This window comes from Manacus vitellinus, unplaced genomic scaffold, assembly GCF_001715985.3.
Source record: "Manacus vitellinus isolate BGI_N305 unplaced genomic scaffold, ASM171598v3 scaffold_5_pilon, whole genome shotgun sequence".
NCBI classification, from domain to species: domain Eukaryota; kingdom Metazoa; phylum Chordata; class Aves; order Passeriformes; family Pipridae; genus Manacus; species Manacus vitellinus.
This window is the reverse complement of record NW_021940682.1, coordinates 29337851-29364329: the sequence shown is the minus strand read 5'-3', so window position 1 is coordinate 29364329 and position 26479 is coordinate 29337851. Positions and strand designations below refer to the sequence as shown.

At 38.2% G+C, this 26479-nt stretch overlaps 2 protein-coding genes across 2 annotated transcripts in view; one reads left to right on the top strand and one right to left on the bottom strand.

Moving 5' to 3' along the window:
- ZDHHC17 (zinc finger DHHC-type containing 17) overlaps positions 1–17956 on the top strand; it is a 68837-nt gene extending 50881 nt beyond the window's left edge. Inside the window, exons 11-17 of the mRNA XM_029963486.1 lie at positions 3043–3167; positions 6239–6301; positions 7489–7582; positions 11284–11367; positions 11760–11917; positions 12710–12804; positions 14782–17956. Coding sequence (XP_029819346.1) covers positions 3043–3167; positions 6239–6301; positions 7489–7582; positions 11284–11367; positions 11760–11917; positions 12710–12804; positions 14782–14920 — 758 coding nt within the window. The 3' untranslated portion in view covers positions 14921–17956. The remainder of the gene's footprint in view (positions 1–3042; positions 3168–6238; positions 6302–7488; positions 7583–11283; positions 11368–11759; positions 11918–12709; positions 12805–14781) is intronic.
- Positions 17957–20398: 2442 nt separating this feature from the next.
- Positions 20399–25640, bottom strand: CSRP2 (cysteine and glycine rich protein 2). The gene is made up of 5 exons (XM_029963488.1): positions 25362–25640; positions 23232–23400; positions 22108–22240; positions 21347–21440; positions 20399–20723 (listed from the first exon to the last, which is right to left on the bottom strand). Exons 1-5 carry the CDS (start codon positions 25471–25473, stop codon positions 20647–20649), a joined length of 585 nt encoding a protein of 194 aa, XP_029819348.1. The 5' UTR covers positions 25474–25640; the 3' UTR covers positions 20399–20646.
- Between the last annotated feature and the right edge of the window lie 839 nt (positions 25641–26479).

Genomic DNA, 26479 nt, shown 5'->3' with positions numbered 1-26479 from the left:
GATAATTAAAGGATATTGATCAGGACTAGAAGTAAGAAGTTTTAATGGGGTGTTTCTATTTTGTCTCAGTGAAAACTGGGGGAACTGCATAAAAGACAGCAAACTGGTGGCAAGGCAGAAGGTGAATGCTTGCTGTATCGTGCATTTTTCAGCCTTTAATAATGTAGTAATGTATTTTTCCTTGTAGTTATAAATGAGGATGGCAGGGCAAAACGAGGCACTCTCTGGAGAACCAATTCCCTACTCTGAAGCTATTGCAAACCTACAAGGGTTTCTTCCATATGGAGAGTTTTGAGAGATGTCTGTGGTGCAAGATGATAACTTCACAGGGGAGTTCAGCATGATTTTAGATACCTCGAGGGTGAACATCTGTATTGAAGTTTAATGTTTAATGTTTAAGCAGTGACAAAAAATAACCACTTGTAGGGCTCTGCCTCTCTGACCTAATTTAAATATTTTGATACTGAAGGTAGGTGGGACGTGGCTTTTTTCCTTTCTGATGTGTATGAAGGCATACTGAGTGATTTACAGTGGGTGAGATGAATCCTACAGCTGGAGTTGTTTATCCACATCACATACCAGAAATATGCTGGAGAAGACAACTTTTAACTTCTTGTGTAGTCTCCCGACATCTCCCGTTGCAAAGTAATATATGCAGGTATCCCCAGCAATGCCAAGGCAGTGGAAAGAATTCAAAAGTTTATTTAGAAGGCCAGAACACGAGAATCTTAAAAATACCTGACACTGCTATTGAAGCACCAGGCCCCAGGGAGAAAAGGCAAGTTCCCACCCTCTCCAGGGCCTTTAGTATACTCTCTGTTTTTCCCCCACCTTCCCAAGGCCTCTGTACATGTCTGTTAGGGTTGTCTTTCTCCAGCGTAGCAGAGGGAGAGATAACACAGCTCTCTGCAACCCCCTCTGGACTGCAGAAGGGGGGGAAAAAAGTGCCTTCTTGAGAAGGCACTTTGCAGGCTTCCTAAGCGAAAATGAGTTTCCAGCTTTCCCATTACAAATTCTTCTGAAAGCACAACTATTCCTACACCCATCCTCAGCACAGAAGTACCTTATCTGCCACCATTTACATTGTCAGCACTGCACTCATCTTACACTACTGTGATGAAAGGACAGGAAAAACAAACTCTGTGGGATGTCTTTTATATTCTCTCTATATTTAATGGAATAAAATGGGGGAATGTAAGTTCAGAAAATGAACAACTTCTTTATCACACAGGTTGTGCAAATTTTACTCAGTAAAAAAACAATTCCAAAGCGTTAAGGTTATAAAACCCTCTTACTAGATAGAAAATAAACCGTCTTTCCCTATATCTTCTTTAAAAGTCTAGACATGATGCATGGTAATTAGGAATGGGTCATATCATTATTTTCAATTGTATCTTTATTGTTTGTAACAGGTGTCTGATTAAGGTACTTTTAGTGAAAAAACAGTTTTAACTGTTGCAGTAAACCCCCTAGTGATTATTTTAGTATTGTAAAGAAAATGTAATCTATCTAGCTAGACAAATCAGTTGAACTGGCTTATTCTTGGCAGCAGATAGTTTTAGAAAAAAAGTAGGAAGAAGTTGGACTGTATAAATTTTGAAGTCAGAGCTTTTCATCTGTAATGTATAAAATAGAATTATGAGTGTTAAGGTTATAGTATAGCTATGTTTTTTTCCCCCTATTATAAACTAGCAGGAAACAGCTTGTTAGAGGAAAGATTAATTAGCCTTTAGTGAGATAATACTAATATTCTACATATAAGATACATTATTAAAATTTTAATTTAACTTGCTAATATTTTTTATTACCAATTCACAACCAGTTCCTCCCCTGAACAGGAGGAGAACAAAAATTATTTGGGATACACTTCATGTGACTGAGACTTTGTTAGCATTTCAGAAGTAAAAAGAGGCCTGCTTGTATTTGTTCGCATTTCAGGGTTCTTTCTCATCACAGGTTACTTGGATCTATATGTATTTATTTAACTTTCTCAAAATGTAGTGTAATTTGAGTGTGCAGTGATTTGTGCATGAGTAATAGACGTCCTTTTTGCTTGGACAGTGCTGTAGAGGCTTCTGCCACCACAGCTTTGTCAAGTATAGGGCATCTCCTTGCACTTATGACTTACAGCAGGTATCTTTAGTCAGGTTTAGTCAAGTCTTTTGTGGGTTTATCAGAATACATAATTTTCCACCTTTTGTGGAAGAGGCATATCTGAAGTATTTGGTTTTTCAACATCATTGCTAAGAAATGTTTTAATTCTCTGAAGAAATGTCAAGTGCTCTAAGACTATGCTCTAAGGCATATTTTATGACAAGACATTCAATGCAGGAAATGTATTTTAATACAAATGGTTATTTTCTGTCTTTATATGGTAAGTGATTTTATAAACACTTCCAGAGAATAATAAATTCTGTGATTTTGTACTTATTAAACATATTAGTATGTTAAAAATAACTGTCATTGATGCAAAATATGGGTACTGCCTTATTATAGGACCAGGTTTCAGACACCACCTTTCTTGGAGATAAGTGGTGTTGGGAGAAGATTGCCACGCAACACTGGTCATTGCAGCACAATTCCTTCTATGGCTAGAAACAGTCCGTCCTGTGATCTCACAGGAATGTCAAGCCACTGAAAACATAGGCAGTCAAATGTCTGTCTTATAAATAGAGCTCTGAAATCTTTGTGAAAACAGGAAATAGTTATTAAGAAAATAAATTTCATGGGATTTAATTTAATTAAAAGAGAAAATAATTGCAAAAACTGAACTATTGTTACTCATTCTTTAGAAAGATAAATGCTTTAGAAATGCCTAATGGAGTACAGCATTCTTGAAAGTAAGTTTTGAAGTTTGAGCAATAGAAAATAGTAAGTACCAAACTAGTTCTTACAGCAGGGCTGAATTTTATTAATTCAGAAGACAGTGACTCGAGGGCTCTAGTAAAAACGTAACTAAATTTAATTTTATTTTAGAATTGTCAGTGGGTATGTTCAGGAGGAAATTTAGTTTTATACTTTAGATTCCTTGACTGTAAACACATCTCAATTTTTTCTTTATACATCTTCCATTCCTTGCTAATAGCGTTGCACTTTTCTACAATTTTGGAAAATCCTGGAAATCTGATCCAGGAATCATCAAAGCCACGGAAGAACAAAAGAAAAAGGTAAAGCCATGAGATATGTGAAACTTGTTCTTCAGCAGCCTTCCAGCAGCCGATCAGAGTAGTTTGCTGTCCAGTACATTAAATTTCAATAAGTTGTATAACAAAATGTTTAAAATGTTGCAAAGTCTTCCAGATTTCTTCTTTTTAAGTATGGAATATATTTCAAGTCTTACTGATGCAAAATTGCATATTGGTCATTTTAAGTAGCAAAATAAAATTGTGACTTGAATTTTCAAGATAAAAGGTTTGAAAAGCATTTGGGTGAAAGAGAAAATGTGAAGTTTCAGACTTCTGCCCTGCTGAAACATATAACCCATTACAGGAAAAGTGTTAGTTAATTTTATAAAAGTTTTCCAGACTTTTAAGCATCTCTAATTTTCCTTAGCTTTGTGTCTAAAACTATTAGGTTGACAAACATTTTGAGGCTAAAACAACCAAAACCCATAGTGGTTTGAGGTGGGCTTTTGCTCTGGCATAAGTATTAGAGAAAATATGGATGATCTAATGATTCCTTTCTAGGACATTATATCATTATTTTTAGCATTTCAGATTTTTTTTTAATTGAAGTGTCTTGTTCTCAGCAACCAAAGTGAGCATCAAATATGCCGCAATTATACAAGCAGCAGAAGCGTTTTGTTTGTTTTGGTTTGTTTTAAGTTTCCTAGACTGCATTGCACCAAAAACGAGTTTTGAGTTTTTACTTCATGGTTACTTGTGAAAACACCCGTGTGGATCAACGTCAGACCGTTTGGAATTATGTCCTTATGTAGGACTGAAATTATAATAGCCATTAAAAGGATGGCTGTGGTAGATTAAATGATTTTTGTATTCTCCAATAGGTTATAACTAAGTCATTAGTCAGTGTGCAGATTTTAGATTTACTCTGCAAATTCCATTTCTGCTATGGCAATTTTGCCAAAGTAAATTCCAAACTAAGTTCTCTTTCTTCAATTGGACTAAATTAAATAGAACAGTCAGCAATGGCACTTTGATTTGCATTCAGCAAATTGCACAAATATGCAATTCATTTGATCTACTTGCTTAAGTAGTTAAGTGTGGTTACAAAAGCCTTGTTGAACTGGTAGGAATTGCAAAATGCAGTTTCTTCAGGCAGATGCATATGGCTGTGAATGTTTTGGATTTCTTACATTGCAGCTAACCACATTGTAAAATGTTCTCTTGTCACGGGTATGAACCACTGTAGGACGTGCCTTACCTTCGTGCAGTGTAGCACTTCCTAATGTTTTCATAATTTTTCTCCAAGTATTTAATGCTGAGTTAGCCTTTAGCTTTGGAATAAGTAAGCAAAAAAATTCTTTTAATTCCAGATGACCAAGTATGTTTGGAAATGTGTAGTAAGCAACAGTTTCAGATGTTTGTTATTCTAATTCTTTCTTCTTTGTTACAAAATAACCCAAGTCACTCTTAATATAGTTCAAAAGCATAGAAAATAGACAAAGGTTTACAGCTCTACCTTGAGTACTTCTGGGTCTGCATGAAAGCTATATTTAAAAGCTGTTCATCTGCTCTTGTTCTGTTCTTCTGAGCTTTGGGATTTTGCTTGTGGACAGTACTGAACTCCAGTGTTGTGCAACACGCCATGTACATTCCTTTGTGCATCCTTTTGTGAGTCTGTAGTGTAGTGGTATACTCCCACTGAAATCAGATGGACTATTTATGAAATTGTCCACAATGTATTGTATGAAATTGTCCAAGGTATCAAAAGTAATGCCAGCAGCATTAAAATCAGAGTAGGTATGTCTTCATGGGGTTTTTGCTGTCTATTCATCTGGATAATATACAAAAGTCCCTCTTGTGAGGGAGCCCTTTATTTTCAAGTCCTGTACTGGGAAATGTTGGAGCAGTGATGGGAGAAAGGGTGAGAAAGGGATGCAAAGAACTGGAAGTTGGCAAGTTACAAGAGGGACCTGGAAGGGCTTATGAATGTCAGTGGTTGCTTGGAGAGGGACTATGAAGGGTTACAGTGGGGGGGCAAGGATACTGTGCAAATAGTAGGTGGAAATATAATAATCAAGGGGAAAAAAAATAGTGTAGCTTTCAGACTTTAGTATCAGCCAGCTTTTACTGGTTACTTTGAGAAAAAGTTTCTATAAATTTTTCCTAACCAGTTTAGTATTTTAGAGGAAAACTGTGATTTCAGTCAAGGTACGTTAGTGTTCATCAGCTAATTAAGGAAGTTATCTTTGTATTGCTATGATGAGAAAATAATTGTAAGGACTATTTTATTGCTTGTGCAATGAGAAAACAGCTTGATGAAACAATATATGTGGTTTGAAAGGGAGAAGTAGATTAATCTATTTGCCATTAAGCTATTTATGCTGAGAGAATTCCTTCTAGTTCAAGGAAGGCTATGCTGGCAAAAGATGTTTTGGGGATATTTTCCATATGTTGCAAATGTCATTTATGTCTCATATGGCATGTTTTCAGCTGCCTAATTTTAAAAATTTTAGGAAACCATTTAATGGAGTAATAGGTTCCTTCTTTTCCAACAATGAAGTGGGTACTGAAGGAGTGTACAAAATAAAAATGCCGTCATTTAGTGTGACGACTCTTAAGAATATCTGTAAGAGGAGGTTTGGTTTGCATTATTTATTTTCTTTCTTGAAGCTTCAACATCTGAGGGACTTCTGTAAAGAAAGCCTGTTTTTAGAGTGGCAGATCCTGATAGCTAGTTTTACTTATGTTCTTGTTTGGAAATTCAACTGCATTAATGTTAATAGGTTTAACATGTTAGTCAAACTGTTGCTAATCACTCTGGATGTATCAAAGTTACTATAAGCTAGCTTTTTCTCTAGTTAAACCTAAATAGACTATAGGAGTAAGTATAAACTAGAATTAATGTAGAAGTGAATTTAGAAGAAAAATGTGTTTATTGGTTTAATAAAGAGATTAAAAATCAGTTTCATCTGAATTTAATTTGTTGCTGTGTGTAGAAATTACCTGACATAAAGAGTTCACAGCTATGGGTCTGAAAATGATTTATCAGCATTTATTTATGTGCTAAATTATAATTTTTTCTTTTTTTCTTTTTTTTTTTTGTTTTGCTGCAGACAATAGTAGAACTTGCAGAGACAGGAAGTCTGGACCTCAGTATATTCTGCAGTACCTGCTTGGTAGTGTTTTTTTAACTAAATTTCAGCATTTACTATTATTTTTTTCCTTTAATGTTAAGCCAAAATTAATCTTCCAATACTGAGCACATATTTGACCTTAATAATGCAGTTTCAAGGGCAGGGTTTATTTCTAATATTTAATTTGTGTTTTCAATAAATAATATGTCTGTACACAAAAAAACAATGCAACAGTAAGAGGAAAAAAAAGATCACTGTGGAAATAACTTGCCAGTGTCAAAATCCAAGTATTCAATATGTCTACTAAGATGTTTGGTTATACATCTAACAAGTTATGAAAATCACAGGTGACATTCCACTGCCTCTGTAACTCACAGCAAAAATTATGTTGTGCTTCTAATAAAATACTTTGTTCAAAAATTAGGTGCATTTCTCTATTTGGCAGTAGTCAGGAGGGGGAAAAAATCTTAATTTTCATAAGGAAATGCAATATGTTTCTTCTTTGGAAGTTAACTAGTAAATATAAAATTCTCAAGATTATCAGTGTTACACTGCAAAGCTCTGACCTATATAGAACATGAGTGATGTTAATATTCCTAGTTTTGAAACTGGTAAATTATAGACAGATTTGGCGCCTTAAAACCTATGTGTGTACATACATAGATAGATGGGGGTGTGTATATATATATACATATATATATATATATATATAAGACCACTTCTTTCAAAACATAACCTTTCAAGAAAAATTGAGAGTAATTTAGCATTTTAAGTTCCACCAAGTTCTGCTTGTTGGGTTGTATTTCTGTCTTTAGAAAATAACCTGAAGGACTTATATTAGAGCTCAGTTACGAATGATACTGACAGAATCATGGAACTCAAGCTCATTCTGTATTTTCATTGTTAAAAAGCTGAAATGAAGCTGGTTGCTATACAAAGCTCAATAGCTGGGGGTGATAGAAGAACTTTGTATGGAGAAAATAATCCTTTGTGTAACAAAAACAGTGTGAAAATCATTTCAGTGTGGTTGTAAAGATGTTTGTGTTAAACAATGTATACATTAAGTTTAATAGCTAGGATTGCTTTAAGAATTAGCATCAAGTTTGAAGTTCTCTAAGGAATTAACAATAGCGAATCAATTTACATTTAAATTGAGGGTTTGGGGTTTTTCTGTTTAAAGTATATCAGGGTAATTTGCTTTTCTAAACAAGTGTCAATAACTATTACAGATACGGAAGCCAGTGAGGTCCAAACACTGTGGTGTTTGCAATCGATGTATAGCAAAGTTTGATCACCACTGCCCATGGGTGGGTAACTGCGTAGGTGAGTAATTTGCTAAAATACTGTGCAAGGTTTTGTCTCTTCTTGTTTCACAGTGAAAGTGACTTGACTTCTGCCAAAGTCTGAGAAAAGCAGTCGAGGACTTTAGGTAGAAGAAAAAAATTTTCAGTATTGAGCTTAATTCTTTTTCTATGTGTGGTTTTCTGCTTTATTCTGATTTGTATTGTCTTTCCTTAAAATTGTTCTGTGTCTAATTCAGTTTCCTATATATGTATTTTTATTAACATAAACTTGAGTAATGAAAAGATGCAAAGCTTAACTGCTGGAAAGGCATGTGCGAATTCCACAACTATTATCCATTACATTTTCACCAATAAAATTCAGTAATTTAATGGGAATGTATACGTATTGAAAAATGTCATGATTATAGCGGTTAGATACAGAATGACTTCCTATTGAGGTATTCTCCTCTTTTTGACCATCCAGGTTGTCTTTTATTCTCCCCAGTGATTATGGAAGGAATGGATATAGAACAGGAATAAAGCCTCTAAATGCTGCTATTCCCTGTCAGTTTTAAGAAACTTATTTGAAAGCCATTATTTATGCAAGGAGCACTGAAGACTTCACAGTTAGGAAATGAGTGCTTCTTGCTTCACTGGCTTAATTTTTTAGGACACAGGCTGAGGTAACTTTAATCTTAGGGAGGAATTAGGACCTGGCTTCACTGACAGCTGGCAGCCAATAAATGCTTTATTGCAGTCTTTCCAGTAGATATGATAATGCATAATCAGAGTAGTTTAACCTGAAAATCAAGAGTAAAGTAGTCAGTCCTGGCATTTGAATTTTAATAGAACATTCCTAAAGTCTCATTGAGATCGACTTATATCATCCCCTTCTATTTTATTTTTCCTACAGATGTTACTACCTGAGATACTTGTGATTTATATTTTGGATGATTAACAATGAAGAACTAAGAAATTTTTAATTTAAACAGGCAGGGGAGCATGGGCTCAGGTTTTGGAGACACTTTAGTCATAGTTTGTTTTGCAAGAGCGCTGAGGAATACATGTCAGTGTGACAGAACCAGTATTTTTATCAATAACTGGAAAACCAAAAAACAAATGGGGGAGGAAGGACCTTAGTTTGTGTGTCATGAAAGTATGTGAGTAATGAGATTAGGTTAGGTGGAGGAAATGGTTTTTAAATAACAGTGATGATGGAAAAGCAGAATCTGTCTTATAGTGGTGTGAGTGGGATAACTGGAGGTAAAAATAAACATTGGGGCCCTTGAAAGTATGCTGGGAAAAAAGCATTAGGAATCACAGTATGGGAGGTGGAGCTGAACTGGAGGGAGTGATGGTCTGAACAACCTTATATGGCTTCTCTGTCTCTCAGATTGGTACATGGTCACTCTAAGCATAGGATTGCAAAATAGAATCCATTCTTAAAACAGCATTCGTGGTATGTTTGCCAAAAAGGGAAACATGAATCATGCCTTTCTGGAAAGGTGGAATTTGGATGCATGTGGAATGTGTTAGAAAGATAAGAATGTTGCTAAAGATAGGATCGAGAAATCTTGTAAGAGTGCTTACAGACACTCTAAAATAAATCCTTTGGGGATAAAACTTCACACATAAAGAGACTTAGAATATTTTTACCATTCTGAAGAGGGTGACAAAAAGTGCAGACTATTTGAAAAATAAATAAATTGGCAACTGGGGCAAGTTATTTTCCTCATACCTGCAGAATTATAGTTAAAAATACAGCAAGCAAGTCTCTACAAGTGATTATATTTATTTTTTAAATAAAGTATCAAAATAGCATTATTTTTTTACAGTTTTTTTTAAATTAAAAATAACAAGCTTTAGTAAACTTGTAGTTGCATTTCAAACACAAACTGCAGACTTGCAACAGAAATGTAGTTTTCAAATAGTAGCATGAAAATCTCTAGAGCCAAATTTTAAGCTGTAATATCACAATATATTCTGACATTGTACTGAATTATTTTTCTGATAGCAGTGACTCAGAAGTTAGGTTCTTGTGTACCTGAGAAATTGTTGCATGGTTTAGAAAAATGATCACTTTCCCCTCCTGTAAGGAGTTAAAAGTTGGAAAAATTATGAAATTAGCAAACTGTCTAAATCCTACAGTATAGCTCCATCAGTAAGAAATCAGTTATCTTTATTTTATGTTATTACTTATATATAAGCACAAGCATATAAAATAAATTAACAAAAATTCTTACAGCATTGTTTTAAGTGTGGAGAATAACTCACTCTGTTCCTGCCAGTCCAGAATGAAACTGTAGAGCATAGTGCTGTGTTTTGTCCAGTCTTATTCAAAAATACAGTTTCTCTGCTTTCTTTTTCTGAAGACTTTTTTTGTTTTAACTGTGATAAAGATTGTACCTGTTTCATTTACAGTTTTAAATGCTACACCTATGTTTTTACCCCCACATATGGATTTCCTGTTAGGCAGAATTTGGTCTAGTATCATTGAAGATGTTGCTAAAAGAAACATCGCATCAGTTGCCTCTCAGATGGACTTCTGGGTCACTATTTAACTTCTATGTTTTTAAAAAAATGTCTTTTATGAAACTTAACAGTTCTGAAATTTAGAATGCAAATGAAAATGATACCTCAGGGAAATTCCCAGCACTTTCTCATATGCCCTTAGGTGATTAAGGCAATGTTACAACATAATTTTATGTCTGCAGGAACTTGTTTGATTTTCAAGGAAATGTCTTGTGTTTAGTCTAGCTTGGGTTGTATGTGTGTTTTTCCTCATCTCTTATTTATACAATCTTTCAGCTCACTTGCTAAAAGCACTTGATTATTTTCTGCCTCCAGAGGATGCTCTTGTTTTAGCAGGGAAAACATTTGACATAATGAAGAAGTAAATGCTGTGGTAGATGATGACAGCCAAGTCTTTTGTAGTCATTATCATCTCTGTGGGTTTAGTTTACAGCCTGGAGCTGTTGGAATGTTGCAGCACTGGACATATTTTACATCCAGAAGGAAGGCTGAGTACTTCAGTATTATGATGTACTCACATAAGAAGCTTATTTAGCTCTATTAATGTTAAAAATAGATCAGTCTTTTAGTAACTGAATTTTCTTGCATTTAAATTGTCTAAAGCAGAGTAGTTTTTATCTCATTCATTATTATAACCAGGTTCTTAGGCCTCATCTGTTCAGTTACATGTATCTGTTTTACAAGTTCTGCTAGATACTTTATTTTTAGCTAGCTTTATGAAGCAGGTAAAACCTAAGGTGTAATCTAGCTTATTAACAAATATACAAGGAAGTTTATGTATTTGTTCGTATTTCTCTTTCTTCTAAGAAAGTGAACTCTGAAGTCTGACGATTTTTTAATGGCTTTTAAAATAATATTTTGATGTGTAATTCCTGGCTGTTGAGGGCTCTGCAACAGCTGGCACCAACATTGTTCTAAATATTTCTATCAAAAATTTTATTAGTTCCTGGAAGAGGTTACAAATGAATTAGTGAATTGCAGTTGTAATGTGATGGAAATTGAAGAAAATTGAAGAAACATTGCTTTGTTGTCTGAGAAGTAAAAAAACCCCATACACCAGCTAATTTCACTGTCTTGAAGCTATATGGGCTTAATGTTGGAGAATAATGTTTCTGTGTATAAAATAAGCGGTACTTCTAAGCAAGTAATGAAATTTTCTTGTCTTTCTGTTGAAAGTATAGTAATTTGATCCCTGTTGTACAACTTTAGGAGCAGGGAACCATCGCTATTTTATGGGATACCTGTTCTTCTTGCTTTTTATGATCTGCTGGATGATTTATGGATGTATCTCTTGTGAGTAAATGTGATGTTTTGTTTTGGTTTTTAAATTGCTTCTAAATACTTCATCTCCTTGTAGGGATTTTTACAAATTTTTGCCTTATCAGAGTGGTGGATATTTTTACTCTGTAATTGAACTGCACATTAATATTTGACTATATTGGGTGTTTTAATTTAGATGATGATGTTTTCTTTGTCCAAGATCTTTTTTTTAATTCATAAGAGCCAAGTATGTGCATATGGCATGTATTCAAGGAGGTGGGAAAGGAAAAGAGAGCAAGTAAAACTATTTTGGCACATTGTTATTTTCTTATTTAATTTATCACATTCTAATGTGAACATTATGTTGATGTACAATAAACATACCTTAAATCTCCTGTATATTTTTTGACACTTTTTCTCTCTAGACTGGGGTTTCCACTGTGAGACAAGTTACACAAAGGATGGATTTTGGACCTATGTTACACAGATTGCTACCTGTTCTCCATGGATGTTTTGGATGTTTCTAAACAGTGTGTTTCACTTCATGTGGGTGGCTGTGTTACTCATGTGTCAGATGTATCAGGTATGGCAGAGTGCTTCACTTTCAATGCTGAGCCTTGGGAGTGACATAAGAATATGAAATAGTTCTGTCATTTAAATTTTCTTGTGCATTGTGCAAGACCAAGTGTTTGGTCTCTCAGCCTCACTCTTGTAGGCAAGCATCTGTTCTCTCGATCTTAGGCATCATTCACTTCTCATTCACTTGGACTTTCTTTTTTCTACCTGCCTCCTGCCTTCCATTCTCAGAATGACAAAAAGGTAAAACAGACCAGAGAAAGGCAATAAAGAATAATAGAGGTTAAGATCTGTGGGGCCAGCTTGGAATAATGCTGTATGTCATTAGCAGAAAGAGAGTGGTAGCTTCAAAGAAAATGCAATAATTTCTCGCACTGCCTCAGTGTGAGTTGAGGCCACATTACTGTACCAAACTCAAATTTTCTTTATGCTTTCTAAGAGAAGTCATACTGAAAGCCTTCAAGTATGACATGAAAGACTTTCAGTTTGTCTTGTCATTAATGAACCATGAGATTTAATCTTTCCAGAGGTCCTAGAAATAGAAATTATCCTCTAAGACTTAGGTAAAACTTTTCAGTAAATTTAAGTTTTGTCCTGCTTTTTCTACAATATTCATCACGTACAACATATATCAATTTCAAAATTTTATGTTTGGACCTAATAATTTCCCCAGTCAAAAATTGCTGCTTCAGAAGAAAGAATTTAAACTAATAAATTTGGTTCTTTTTTAGTCTGGCTCATGCAGGACTTGGTTGCATGTTTTTATGTGAGCTAAATTACTTATTCTTCCTGTCTTCAGATATCTTGCTTGGGTATCACGACAAATGAAAGAATGAATGCAAGAAGATACAAGCACTTTAAAGTTACAACCACATCTATTGAAAGCCCATTCAAGTAAGTTTTAAAGCGGATACACTTTATTATGACACATTTCTTATGTGTAGCCTTACATACACTTGAATTGTGCTGCTTGTTGAAAGAGAATACAGCTAAATACTTTTAGAGTATTTTCTCTACTTGGGAGTGCTGAATCTAACTGTTTTTACAGTAACACATTCTCTCCAGTTTTGTAGTGTAGAGATGCATAAACACAGAAAAGAATGTGCTTGTATTTTGCTGTAGAGTTTATGGGGAAGTAAATATCCTTTTTATAAAGCAAATGCTCAGACCAAAGGTGATTGCTTACTGCAGCATGTTGATGTTGACCTGGATCTTCACTTCCACACTGGGCACTTTGTCCTGATTAATACTTAATGTGCTGTTGAGTTTGCTCCTCTTTCTCTCTTTTCTGTGAGAAAAGAGGCTTCACTTTCTTCCTGTTCAAGAGGAAGAGCATGGGCAAAGCTATTTGGAGCAGGATGCCCCAGGAACTGAAGTGGGTGTTGCATAGGTGAGACATGGGCTTTTGGCCTGTATGTAAAAGGGTAGGTTTGGATTCTAATTTCTGTAGGGGTGAGGGTGCAAGAGGAAAGAGTGGAGCTCAGAGGTGAAGTAGCACTGGGATGGGAACACAGTGACATGGAGCAGCTTGTGGAGCCAAGGCAGGAAATAAATGAAGGCATGAGGCTGGTATATTGGTGGGTTGAGAGTGTGTTACAAAAGGAGCTGGGAAAGACAGAAGCACGTGCCATCCTGCTGGATATGCTATGTCTCCTGTGGGAACTGACGGTCTTTCAGGTGCCACCTGAAAAGGAGGTAGGAGTTGTGATCAGGATAGTCAGCATGGATTCATGCAGTCCCGTGCAATGTGCTCTAGAATGACCCTGCTTGAGCAGGGAGTTTGGACCAGATGACCGACTGTGGTCCCTTTCAACCTGACCCGTTCTATGATTCTGTTATGTTGCAGATGGATTTCTGTGCTAGAAATAATAAATAATAAATCTCTTTTTTTAGTATCTCTTCATACAAAACTTGTAGTAAGAAGCAGACAAGCATCTCTGTGTGGTTGCAATGTTCCTACAGATTAGAGTTGTAGCAAAACTGGATAGTTATTTTTCCTGAAGAACACAAGGTGGTGCACAGGGTTGGAAAAAACTGCTGGTTTGATCCCCAAATTAATGTCACATTCACAAACCATTTTCACTGAAATAGCTACTATTATAAAAATGGCTCCTGAAAATAACACCAGATATCCAAAATAACTGACTTGGCATTACCTGTCACATGAAGCATTGACATCAAATAGTTGTCATCTCCTCTTTGCTTAGACCTGCTTTTGCATATGTCATAACATGAGCTTCTCTTTCAGAAAACCGTGATCTATTCAGCCCATGTTTAATTAAGTGAAAAACCCCCAACATGTTGGAATTTTTATATAGGTTTCCTAAATATTTGACAATTCATTCAGCCACAGAAAGTGCTTGAATAGTTCATTTAATTCAGATAATGCTTCCTTAATTTTGTGTTGTCAAGGGACTTGGTTGATCCTAGACCTGCAGCTGGTGAACCAGTATGTATGCAAAAATAGATATTAATAAAGATGGAAATTATTCTAGGAAGACATTACTTCATGCTGTTTTGTCTTATCCATCTGTAAAATGCAACTTTCCTCTTAGGGATCTGAATTACCATGCTGTGCTACATGATGGTGTACTGCTAATAACATGTTACATTTCTCCATACAGTTTTGGTAGATAGTGAAAGAAAGTTGGTGTCTTGATTATGTCCAACGATCAAACATTAACCAGTCTGGTGACTACTTGTTGTTTCAGAACTTGCTCATCAATAAAGATGATTCTGAACTGAAATGGTTTTCTGAATTTAAGAACTTAAAGGGTGAATAATCAAATTTGTAGGTAGGCAAAAGATGTTGTACTTTGTTAGATGAGCCATGATATTGCTTACTGACGTGTATTTTTGTTTTGTTTTTAGCCATGGATGTATAAGGAACATTATAGACTTCTTTGAATTCAGATGCTGTGGTCTTTTTCGGCCTGTTATTGTGGACTGGACAAGGCAGTATACAATAGAATATGACCAAACTTCAGGATCAGGCTACCAGCTAGTGTAGCACCACCTTCATCCTGTGCGCATATCATACTGAGTGGTGCCTGAAAAATTTTCTCTCTCTCTCGAATCCGCATCCCTTGAAGAGTAGCATGCTATGTGTAGGGCTGATGATGAATCATAAAGGTACCTTCTCTTCATCAGAATTTTATTAACAAAAGTAAAAATGGACAGAATAAACTGCCAAACCTGATACGGAAGAGGAGGAAGATCAAAAAGGGATTTTAACAGTTCATAACATGAGAATTATTCATGACAGCATATTCACAGTATTTGTTGCTGGGTTTTTTATTTAAGGTCTTTCACAATGGAGCATGAGATTATTGAAGTATTGACATAAGTAGTTATGTTGTGCTGAGCAAAAAAATTTGTATCCCAATATCAATAATTCCACTGAAACAAGAATCTAGAATATAAAACTAAATTTCATTTTACAGAGTTCACTGATCGCTATGTTGTAGTTCCTGTAATGTGATTTTTTTTTAATACAGATTTTCTGTAGTATGATGTACATTGAAAAATGTGCTTTTTAGTACTGTTAAAAACATTGTATGGTGGGGATCCCCTGTAACATGTAAAGTTATAGCAGTAGGGCACGTCAGGTAATGTTGAGAAAAAATATATTGCCCACTTTTTTTGGTGATTGTTATTGCCACCGGTTAGTGGTAAAACTAAATACTTGTATTAACCCTGTTCTGAAATAATGTAGTCTGAAATAAACAACTGTGCCAATAAGGAAAGCTTTTCTGTCAAAGTTAAAGCCCTGCTTAAATGCATGATACACCTGTAAAATTAGTTTACAGTATATAATGTTCAGGGAAAAAAAGTGGGGAAGAAATCATTATCTTTGAAGTAATTGTATGAGCGACTTACAAACTAGCAATGTTTTAGTGTTAAGTTTGGTCCTCACACAGTACAGTGTAGTGTATTTGGAGACATGTTGGAAGAGAAATTGCATGGAGGATACCACAGATGTGAAAGCAAAAGTCTCAGTTATAAAAATACAAGATAGTTTTAAATCGAATGCAACTGCAGAAGAAGAACCCAAAGTAGCCTGAAATGCTTACTTCGTTTGGATGCGAAATAACAGAAACCAAGCTTTAAAAAAAAATAAATTAAGAATCCCCATAATTGCACACACGCACAGAAAATGCAAACCAGCATTCTGAAGAAGATGGTGTACTGGCACGTGGAAATCACTCTTAATTTCTATTTTTAAGTTCTCATGCTACAGATAGATTTGGAAGGTAAGGAATGATCTGAAATTGCATTCCAAAGGGGCTTTTCCTGAATGTGATGCACTGATTTTTGTTATGGTGTTTTCATATACTCATAGTGAATTGTTCACTGCTTCCTTAACTATTGTTTACAGAGAGACAGAGACTGAGAATCAGGTTAGTTCTCTTATAAGTGCTGTAGCAACCCAGTGGTTCGAGGAACCTGTGAGGGGAGTTTGGGGAGGGACCTGAAAACAGATGTCTGAGACCAGTGTAAAGAATGTGTATCTGTATATAAATAATTTATCAAATAGTTTTCTCTCTGTGAGTGTGTGTTTAGTGTATTTAAAGCTGCTCATTTTCATTTTATTCAACCAAAAAAGTGTAGGAAGATATCTAATGAGCTTTTAGTGATGTTCAATATTGCTGTTAATAGGCATTATGCCCTGCAAATTCACTGCATGTTTGATGCTTGGCAAAATTAGCGTTTTCTGTAATATGCAGATTACAGGTAATAAAGCAATCTAGTGGTATTCCTGGCCCTTGCCTTAGTAAGAGAAGCAGTGAAACTGTAAATAGTTGATGTTCAGTATTTGCAAGTAAACATTTTTTCTGTAGTTGTTCATTGATCTCAAGACACACACTTAGTTTGCAAGTACCAGATATCAGGATTTACAGAAGTGCAGCATTACAGTACTTGAATGTTTAATACTGGAAAAATCAACATCATTCTTGGACACAGTTTTAACAGGAGAGGTTTGGGTATAGGGGTGGCAAAAAGCTTTTGCTATTGTTGTCAGACAAAATTTGTAATCCTAACAAAGAACACGTCCTATTTCAGTGAAAACAGTTGACTTCAGTTATTCATATTTTTTCCTAATCAGAAAAAAGCATGAAGACTTTACAGTGTAGTTTCTTTAAATCACCAATGATCTTCTGCATATTTGTTCTTTTTTTATTCTTTATTTCCACATTTCTGTTGGGGGTCAGTTGACTTGAGGAGTTTCAATACACTTTATTAAATATTGCCTAGCCACCAGGAGAGCAGTTCAGTACATGATACAAGTTTTGGTTTTAGTTGCCCAGTAGCATTAACTGCCACGAATTGTGTCATGCACTCCATGTCAAATATGTTTTAAAAGAAGAGGTGACCTTTGGAAGCACATAGTAAGTTCTGCACTATTTACTTATCAGTAGCTCTCTGGTGACAGTTTTGTTGAGACCTGCAGAATTTGAACAATAGTAGGTAATTGTGAAAAGTAACATGCATATATGGATTTGGGATGTATGATGTTTCCAGTGCAAAATAGAACTTGTCTTGAGTAACACTGAATTGTTTATGAAATCGTAAAGCAAGCAGGGCGGAGCCAACTATGCATTTTTCTGTCAAGTTATCAAACTTAAAATTCACTTGTTGAACCAAAACTGCATTGCTTCTGAAACTTAACAAAGTTGATCCAGACCAACAGCAGATCAGACCAACTTAATCTGACATAGGTAGAATAAATAGGAATTTTGTCTTGGCCCTAAACATGTGCTGTTTCTTTGCAGGTTTTTGTATTCTTTGATGTTCACCAGATTTTTTTTTTTTCAAATAATGTGTAAAACAGCATCACTACATTTTAAGCTATGGATTCTTTTGTATATTCTTTATTTATAACTGTGCCAAGTATTATTTTAATACTGTCAAGATCTTGATGTGTATTACATTGTGAACAAAAAAAAAATCTGTAAAATGTTTAATAAATTAGCTCTCCTTACATAAATTAAATCTGTTAAATTTTGTAAGTTATTAATCAAATAAATATTGACTCTTAGATGCAGTGTTTGTCTTGACTTGGGATGTGATTTCATACAGTGTTGTTTCTGCCCAGTTTCAGAAGCCGTACCGTGAAAAAATAGCTGTCGTCTTGCAGCTTATTTTAGTAAAGTCTTTCTGAAAGACATACAGGTGTCTTGCAGATAGCATGCACCCAGTTCTGTGCAGATGTGAGATCCTGTGAGCTACTACCCTGGATTTTGGTAAAGTATACCTTTGTACTACCAGTTAAAGTTACCATTCACTAATTAGATATTCCTGTCTTTTGAGCAAAGCATGCTGGCAAGGTAATGTTTCTGAAGGGAGAATTCCATCTAGGGAATGTTTCAGGTGGCCAAAGGTATGTATTTAATGACATTTGAGGTATTCTAAGGGTAAAAGAGACATCCACATAAGGCTAGGAGGTGTTACCAAGATGTATGCTTCTAGGTGGCACTTACAAGAGACAGACTACCAATTACCCTGACTCTTCTGGTCCGTGCTGTTTGAATAGAAACAAGGTAACAGTCCAAGTTGGAATTTAATCAAGATATTTATAATCAGGAACGTATATTAAAGTATAAGGCTAGGACTTAAGAGCACACCTAAAGGGGAGAAAAAAGTCTGTTTTCTACTGAGTGTGGTTTCAGTGTTGACACTGAGAATTGTTGGTGCTGTTCTCCCCCAAGCAATGTTCTGGTGAGGCTGTGTCCAGGCTCACCTCTGCTGACCACCCTTTTGGCTTGTCTGGTAAAGACCAGGGAAGGTACTTTTAAAAAAAAAAAAGACATTTTACCTTCTGTGCTGAAGGTCTCCATTTAAGATTTGCAGTGCTCCATCAGAACAGTTGCTGCACTTGGGAGGTATGGGTGGGCTCCTGATGACTTGAAAGCTGGTTCTTGGGTTTGTTTTACTTGGGAAGAAGCCTGCCCTCCGCATCCTCATTATGGCTTGATTAGAGTTCAGTGCCTTGACCTCCCATTAGCTGCCTTTAAGTAAAATCAGATGGTTTTGCTATGAAAGCAATGCCTGCAGTATGAGTAGCAGGGTCAAAGGTTTCTGCCCAGGTTTCCTAGGCTGTGCCTTTGCTTGCTTCCTAACTCCCACCTGAAATGTGTGCTGCTTCTGCCTGTCTTTTCCAGTTCTGATCTTTCCCTCTCTGTGAACTGAGTCTGTTTTTCCTCCTATCCACATGGTTCCTTTGTAACCTGTACAGAATGCTTTTCATGTATTATTTTGAGTAATATGTATTTTTCTAATTAGGCTTTTGGCTTCCATTGCTTCACTGCCTCAGACCACGGTTGCTGGAAACTGCCTTAGACCACACTGACACACTTGTTCACTTGCTTAATGTTTTCTTGCAGCATTCCCAGTCTTGAATGTGTTTCCATAAATTCACTTGTGAAGGGTTCTTTTTTTTCCTAAAAAAAAAAGAATCTTTTTTTTTTTTTTTTTTAACTAACTTCTGTTTTGCACAATGAGGGTTGAAACTTCTCTCCTGTTGAGAAGGTGGCTCCTGCTTGCTTCACAAGAAGTTCAAGTGTGGGTGCTGTGAGCTCAGTCAGGCCTTAGGGGTGGGGGCTGCTCCAGCTGCTAAAAGAAGCCAAGCTCTTCTGTGAGCTTTCCACTCGAGATCTGGCTAAGGCACAAGTAGTTGTCCCCTACTCATAGACCTTTATTGGCAACAGTTCCTAAAGCGTTGGGTTAGCAGAGTGAAGGGTGAAGGCCCTAGTTTGGCTTTCACCCACCTGCTGTGTTCACAGGGAGCAGATCTACACTGCCTTCAATGCATTTAATTGCAATTACTCCTTGCTCATCAGCTTCAGTTCAAGTCACGTTTTGAAGGCAGAATTTTCTTCTGCTCTATTGTTGGGCTGCAGTTGCTTTGTCAGGTATTGTCTTCAAGAGGCCAAAACCCTCCCCCATTTTCAGGGAGCTAGGAGTCCTAGCACTACGAAGAAAAGGTCAAAAGTTGCTCTTAGACCCAAGTTGGATATGATAGCCCAGAGCTTGGCCAGCTGCTGAGGAGGGATGGTATTAATCTGCAGCTGTCTTGGTGGAGTATTATGTGCATAACAGCACCTCAATACTGAAGCACATGCAACCCCACAGAATATTATGGTGCAAATGGTTTGTTTTTCATTTACTAGAGACTGTGGCAGAGACATGCAGCAGTTCAGGCACACAGCTACCCATTGTCTATCACTTTCAGAGCTATGTCACTGTACAGAGCAGTAGATTAAGATTTACTACTATGCAGTGAGCAGCTCGTTGCCTTGCACGTGCATATATAATGGTGTGATACTGGAGGACAGGCATTCACCTCTGAAGACCACAACCCCTGCTCTGTATGTCCAGCTTTCAGCAAAGGTCTGCACCAAGTCTGTAAGCATCGTATCTCCACCCCTGAGCTGCCCCAGCAACACTCCCCTCACCTTTGTTGCTGACAAAGCAAGCAACACTCCGCTTTAGGATATATCAACAAGCAAAGCTTTATTGAATTGATACTCAGTATTAAAAGTGTTACAGTGTGATACACAAAGCAAGGAAAAAAGCAGTGGTTGTGGGTTTTTTTAAAATCATCTTCAGAATGTTATACCCAAGCACTACAGTAACTAGTATCTGTTTCACAGTAGTTAGTAACAGTTAGGAAAGGAAACCCTCTTGTTCCTTCTAGCAGGATCTCAGCAGAGCAGTAAGGGGTTTTTAGCCCACTCACTGGGCGTGAACAAGGGCACCCGCTCCCTGGCCATACCCAAATCCCTTGGGGCCAAAGTTCTTTGCGTAGCAACCTGCAAGAAAGATGAACATGTAGTAGCTGAGTCTTCTCTGGCACGTTAATTAAGAACAGCACTGTCTAGGCTAAGCCCTCAGCTGCTTCCCCCTAGTCACTAGAACATCCCCGTGGGACGCAACACTTAAAAACATTTTGTTAAACTGCATTAACTGCCCTGACTGAACTCAGTAGCCAGGCCTGTTCAGTCCATGTAGCTCCCAACCCGCTCTGTGAAGGTAACTCACATGTTGGTTCTGTGCTCGTTATCTGTTAAGGCATTTGTTGTCATCAAACCACAGTATCTAATATCACATATCAAGTTTATATCCACAATATCACGCAAGAAGGCATGGCAGGATGCTTGCTGGTTTGTCTCCTTACTGTGATCTGCTCTCTGACCCAGGCACAGGGCACAAGCTGCTGCATCACTCAGTATGGGATGTTTTGCTTGATGCAGATGTCAGCATCAGCAGCTTCAGTAATATTTATTTCATTTTTCAGCTCTATTCCTATGACTTACAGAGCACTTCCATCTTGACATGAGCCTGAAAGTTTCTTATACCAGGACTAAACTAACAATCCATCCCTGTAACATATTACCTTGAACCATAAACAAGTGACCTTTGTTTCTTTCCTCACCTTTACAATAGATTTCTCCCTCTTTTTCCGTTAGGGTTGTAGATTCTAGGCTTTTTCCACACTTGGCACATCGGAAGCAGTTTTTGTGCCATGGCTAGGGAAAAAATAAAAAGCAGAAAGATAGTATAAGTACACATGATATCTGAATTGGTAAAAAACCCATATTAACTGGAAATATCTGCATCAGTGTTGTTTTTATATGACTGGTACAATAAAAAACAGTTGAAGTGCACCAATAGCAGACAAGAGCATCTGCATTTCTGTGAGTGGCCCAAAGCCTCAAATTCCACACAGCATCCTGCTCAGAGCAGCATTTTGAAAGGTTTGGGCTTGCTCTGATCAATTCAGAGCAGATCTTGGCTCTCTGTAGCAAGTCAGACAGCTGGCAGCCTGACACATGGTTTTACATGGTATTTTCAGAGAACATTCCCTTTCTGCTGAAACATTCAGCCTCCTTCACAAGCTGCACACCTCACAGGACTGTTCCCTCTTCTGAGGGAGAGGGCTTCTGCAGTCTGCTTCAAGTCTGGCATGAGATGATATTGAATCTTCACCTTTGAAATCTAAGGTGATCGCTCATCGACCTGCATTTCAAGTACTTTTTGTTCCATGAAGTTGATTGATTTGACTGTTTCCGATGCTAAGAAATGTGATTTTAAGGTAACAGCCCTGCAGTTGGTTCCCTACTGGGACCCACATAACACACCTTGCTCACTTTAAGTCCATGCAGCAAGTACAAAACAGCACAAGCAGTTCCTTACCTTTCCAGCTCCTATTACTTTCTCTGCTGCATAAACAGAATCACCACACCTTGAGCATTTCTCTGCCCCTCCAAATTTCTGAGCAAACTTTGAAGGGTTTGGATTTGTAGTGGGCCGGTGAGGAGAAGGTGTGCTGAAAGAAATAGGACATTTGTTGTCTCTACTCTTTTACTAAATGACCTCTTGCTCTTTTTAGCAACACAAATACGTGTTGCAGCATCCAACACGTGCTATAGTACTTTTGCAAAACAGGAGGAGTAAGTTAGCAGCAAGGCTATCCAATTACACCTGGTGGGGAGAAACGCCAAAACCACAACAACAAAAAGAGAACGGCCATGCTTCAGTGGATAAAAAGAAGCTCCTGTAAAGGCTAGTTTTCTGAGGAACCTTCCCCTTTTCACTTCTCTAGAAGTGCTGAATTCTGTATTAGGACATGGATTTTTCACATAGTAAGCTACAAATAATTCTGTTAAATTTCTGTCTACTGATCATAATCTGGAACCTGAACGGATCACTGAACCTGGCTGGTGAGCATGCATCATACAAACACTAAGCAATAATTTGAGAACTTGCATGAAGCAAGTTATCGGGCATACCTCAGCTTCTTTCCACATGCTTTGCTTTACAGCAAGAACTTAATCAGACTAGGAATGTTTACTATTTAATGGGCCTTTTGATTTTGGCTACCATTAAGCACAAATGGTTCTTCATTTGCCAGTTAAAAATTCATTCTTCTTGTAGCCCCAGATTTCCAGCTGTCCAAATCCATGTCCAATGCTGAACATTTGCATTTCCAGCTTATTTAGGAGAGTGCCCCGACACTGGGAGTCACCTCTGTGGGCTCATGCAGAGCAATCAGCAGCTCCGTAATCCAGTCCCCTATAGCTCATGCATAGGATTAGTGCATCCTTGCCTGCACTAACTCCTGCTTGTACTGTTCCTACTCACATAGTCACCAGTGGGAGCTTTGTGTAGCACAGGTTAAATGCCCTGCATTGAGCTAGACTGGCGTATTTTGCAGCATTCCAATTCCAAACAACATGAAGTAAACAAAATCCATCTTGAAAGACTCCTCTGAAAACAGTACTAAAGGACAAGGGCGCCTCTGAACTCAGTTCACTCACCTCTCAGGCTTGATGCCTAGTCGCTCTCCCCTATCCATGTTCAGTGTTCCTGCTCCTTGACCATATCCATAACCTTTTGGGCCATACTTTTTCCCATAGCAAGATTTGCAGTAAACTTCAGCATCATGAATCGCTACAGTTGTGCTGTCCAAGTTTTTCCGGCAGACCACTGGAAGAAAAAAAGAGTTAAACTGCCTTAAGGCAGTTTCCATCAGCACACATAGTAAGCCAAAAATCAAGTGAGAAGTGATGTTATGGGTTTCCCTGTCCACAATTCTTCTCATTGGGCTGTGGGACCACCAGAGATTAGAGGGAGCAAGTTGCCCTTTGAATTCGTGAATTATGCTTAGCTCTGTAAAGGGCTGTATTCCCTCCCACCTCTTCATGACCATGACATTTAAAGCCTGGAAACTTGCTGTGGTTTGATGAATGAGGCTGCTCAGAAATCCAGAGAGGGCAGTCAGCAGTTTCCCTTGACAGATGCCATACAGCATGAAGCAAAAGCCTATCAGTACAGAAGAACCCCTGTCCTGCCCTTTTTGCCAGGGTGGGGCTGGGGAAAAAAAACAAACCTTCAAGGTTCCCCCACCCTCATCCGCCTCAGTTCTGCTTCTGGACTGAGCTGGGGCTGGTTCACAGCTGTCACCGGAGGGGCTGTGCTTTTCTGGCATTCCTACATTGTCCTTCGGCACAATGCAAGCACTCTACTCAAGGTTACAGTAGAAGGGAGAACTATTTCCTTCTTAAACCTCCTTTTGTGTGCCAACTGCATGCTCTTTCCATCTGCAACAGCATTATGCCCGTGATAAAGAATTTGGGATGAAAAAAAAGAAATGGCCTTATGAATTTTTTGTTTAAAAAGAATTTTAGTGTCTTCAAAACACTGGCTGACCTTTGCTTATGGCATTCATTAGCTCCAAGGTTCTTTTTATAAGACAAAAATATCCAATAAATAAATCAACTAATGCATGTTTGTTAAGTCTACAGACTTTAACCCCAACAGAACTATGCACTAAGGAAAAGCATATATTCAGACACAGTAGAGCCATTGTTTGACTGTAAGTTCCAGGTTTCTTTTAATAGTAACTCCCATAAAAGGCTGAAAATGAGGCAGCCAAGACATCTAATCTTTGTTTTTTGTGACTGCAGTAGAGCTAAGGGAAAGGAGCATAGGTGTGCTGAGGCTCTCAGTGCCAGCACAGCGTGCTGACATTGGGCAGCAGACTAACAGTAAACTTGCTTGAGGGGGACAGTTGTAACTGCAGCTTAGATGAAGAGACCTAAACCCAAGCTCTGCCCATATGTATTAATCACCAGCAAGTGGGGCAAAACACTACTTCATGTTCGCAACAAGGTAAAATTCTCTGATTCAGACAGACAGGCTGTCTGTTTGCAAAGTAGGAGCCTCTGATTCACAGGGACCCTTTGTTCCCTTCATCTAAGCAGAGGTCTTTTCAGCAGAGAAAGCAGTTTTCAATGCCTCGCTAGGCTTGTTGGTTGGACTGGAAAATAATGCTTTGGACTCCTTTCATCTGAAATAAACCACAGGCTCCTGTGCCAAGAAAATTTAGGCTTTTGGCTGAGCTAAAGCATCAACAACTCAGCTGTGCTCAAGCACGCTGGTGTCCTGGTCTGTGCAGGACACCAGGGCAGCAGTTTGATAACTGTTCCTTCAGCTACTGCCAGCCCCAAGACCACCAGGAGAAGCCCAGCTGAGCTCAGATCAGTGCAAATGGAGCTCTGCCACTGGGCTTTTTCCTCTGCATGAGCAACACTTAAGCTAAGTTTCCAACCTAAAGAACCCTCAGACTCTTGAGGAAAAGGCTGGCAAGAGTGCAAATGGAAGAGAAAAATCATGATGTGCTCCGAGAGGTGCATCCCACTCCTTACACACTGGATAGGTAGGATAATACCTCTCCAGGAGACGCGCTCTCCCTTTGGGATGCCAGGCCCAGGAAGCATGTGAGGAAGCAGGAATTAAGCCCAACATGTGATAAACAAAGACATCTCAGGCCACTGCCATCCCCATCATGGGTGCCAGCTGAGCCTGGGATATCTCCTGTGGACCAGCACCCTGCTGCTGTGATCCCCCCAGCTATGCCAGCAGAGATTTTGGAGGGGAATACTTACTGCAGAGGAAGCAGCACCGGTGGAAGCTCCTCCCATCACACTGCACCTCCTCAGCATGGTAGACAGTGCGGCCACAGGCACCGCATTTGTTGCCACCTCCCCAGTTTGGCATGGTGGTTCTGTGTACCCAGCCAGGAAGGAAGGGAGAAGGGGAGAGATTTGTTAAATACAGTGTCCTCCACCACCCTGGCCCCAGGACTGTTGGTGTAACAGGCTCCTTTAAACCAGATCTGCAAAGTTAATGTATCAGAGCACAACCCTGAGATTTCACCAACTGTTTAAAAATGTGACCTTCCACTGCATGAGAAGTTTTTGGGATCAATTCAACTTCCCCGCTCTTCAGATCCCAGACCAGACTTAAAGGCTTAGATGGGCTCTCTATGGCTATTTGTAAGAGCAGATGAACTGGCAAGGGGAACAGAGACTGCTGCTGCTGAACAGCAAGAAAAACCGAGACACAGTCTTCACGAGACATGTCCTCTGTCCCTGCCTGCGGATTTTGAAAGCTGAATAAATTGGATATGCCCAAATTACAGTTCCATGCACAAGGGCTTTACTGTACCTTGAATGAATGCCCCCTAGACCGATATAATTTCAGTTTCTATGCTTCATTAATGCTGGGCCTCTCATCTGATAGAAGCAAACCAATTGTGCCAACAATAGCATTTAGTTTTATTGCAGGGCCTGTCATTTGGGATGTGGTACGAGCCAAAGTTCACCTCACCAGAAAACCACTTATCAGGGCTGTAGGAACATTGTGAACTCCTTTGAGATCACACCTGTACTTCAAAGAAGTTTAAGGGAGATTATTTCCCAGGGACTCACTGCTATTACATCAACTGTACCTTTACCAGACAGGTATATAAACCAAACCAAACTGCTCAAGGAGCCACAGCTGCTTTAAAAGGAAGTAAAACTCCCTCTCACACATTACATGTTACTTGGAATGGACGCTCAGATGGCTAGTGTGCAGGGACAGGCACCTCACCCATTGTGCGAACCGACAGTCTCCTACATAAAGCCAGAAGCAGTGACCGTCCCATCTCAAGCTGAGCTGCCCCCTCCCCAGCTCCCCTGCACTCCCAACACCACCACCAGCCGCTCCCACTCAGCTTGAC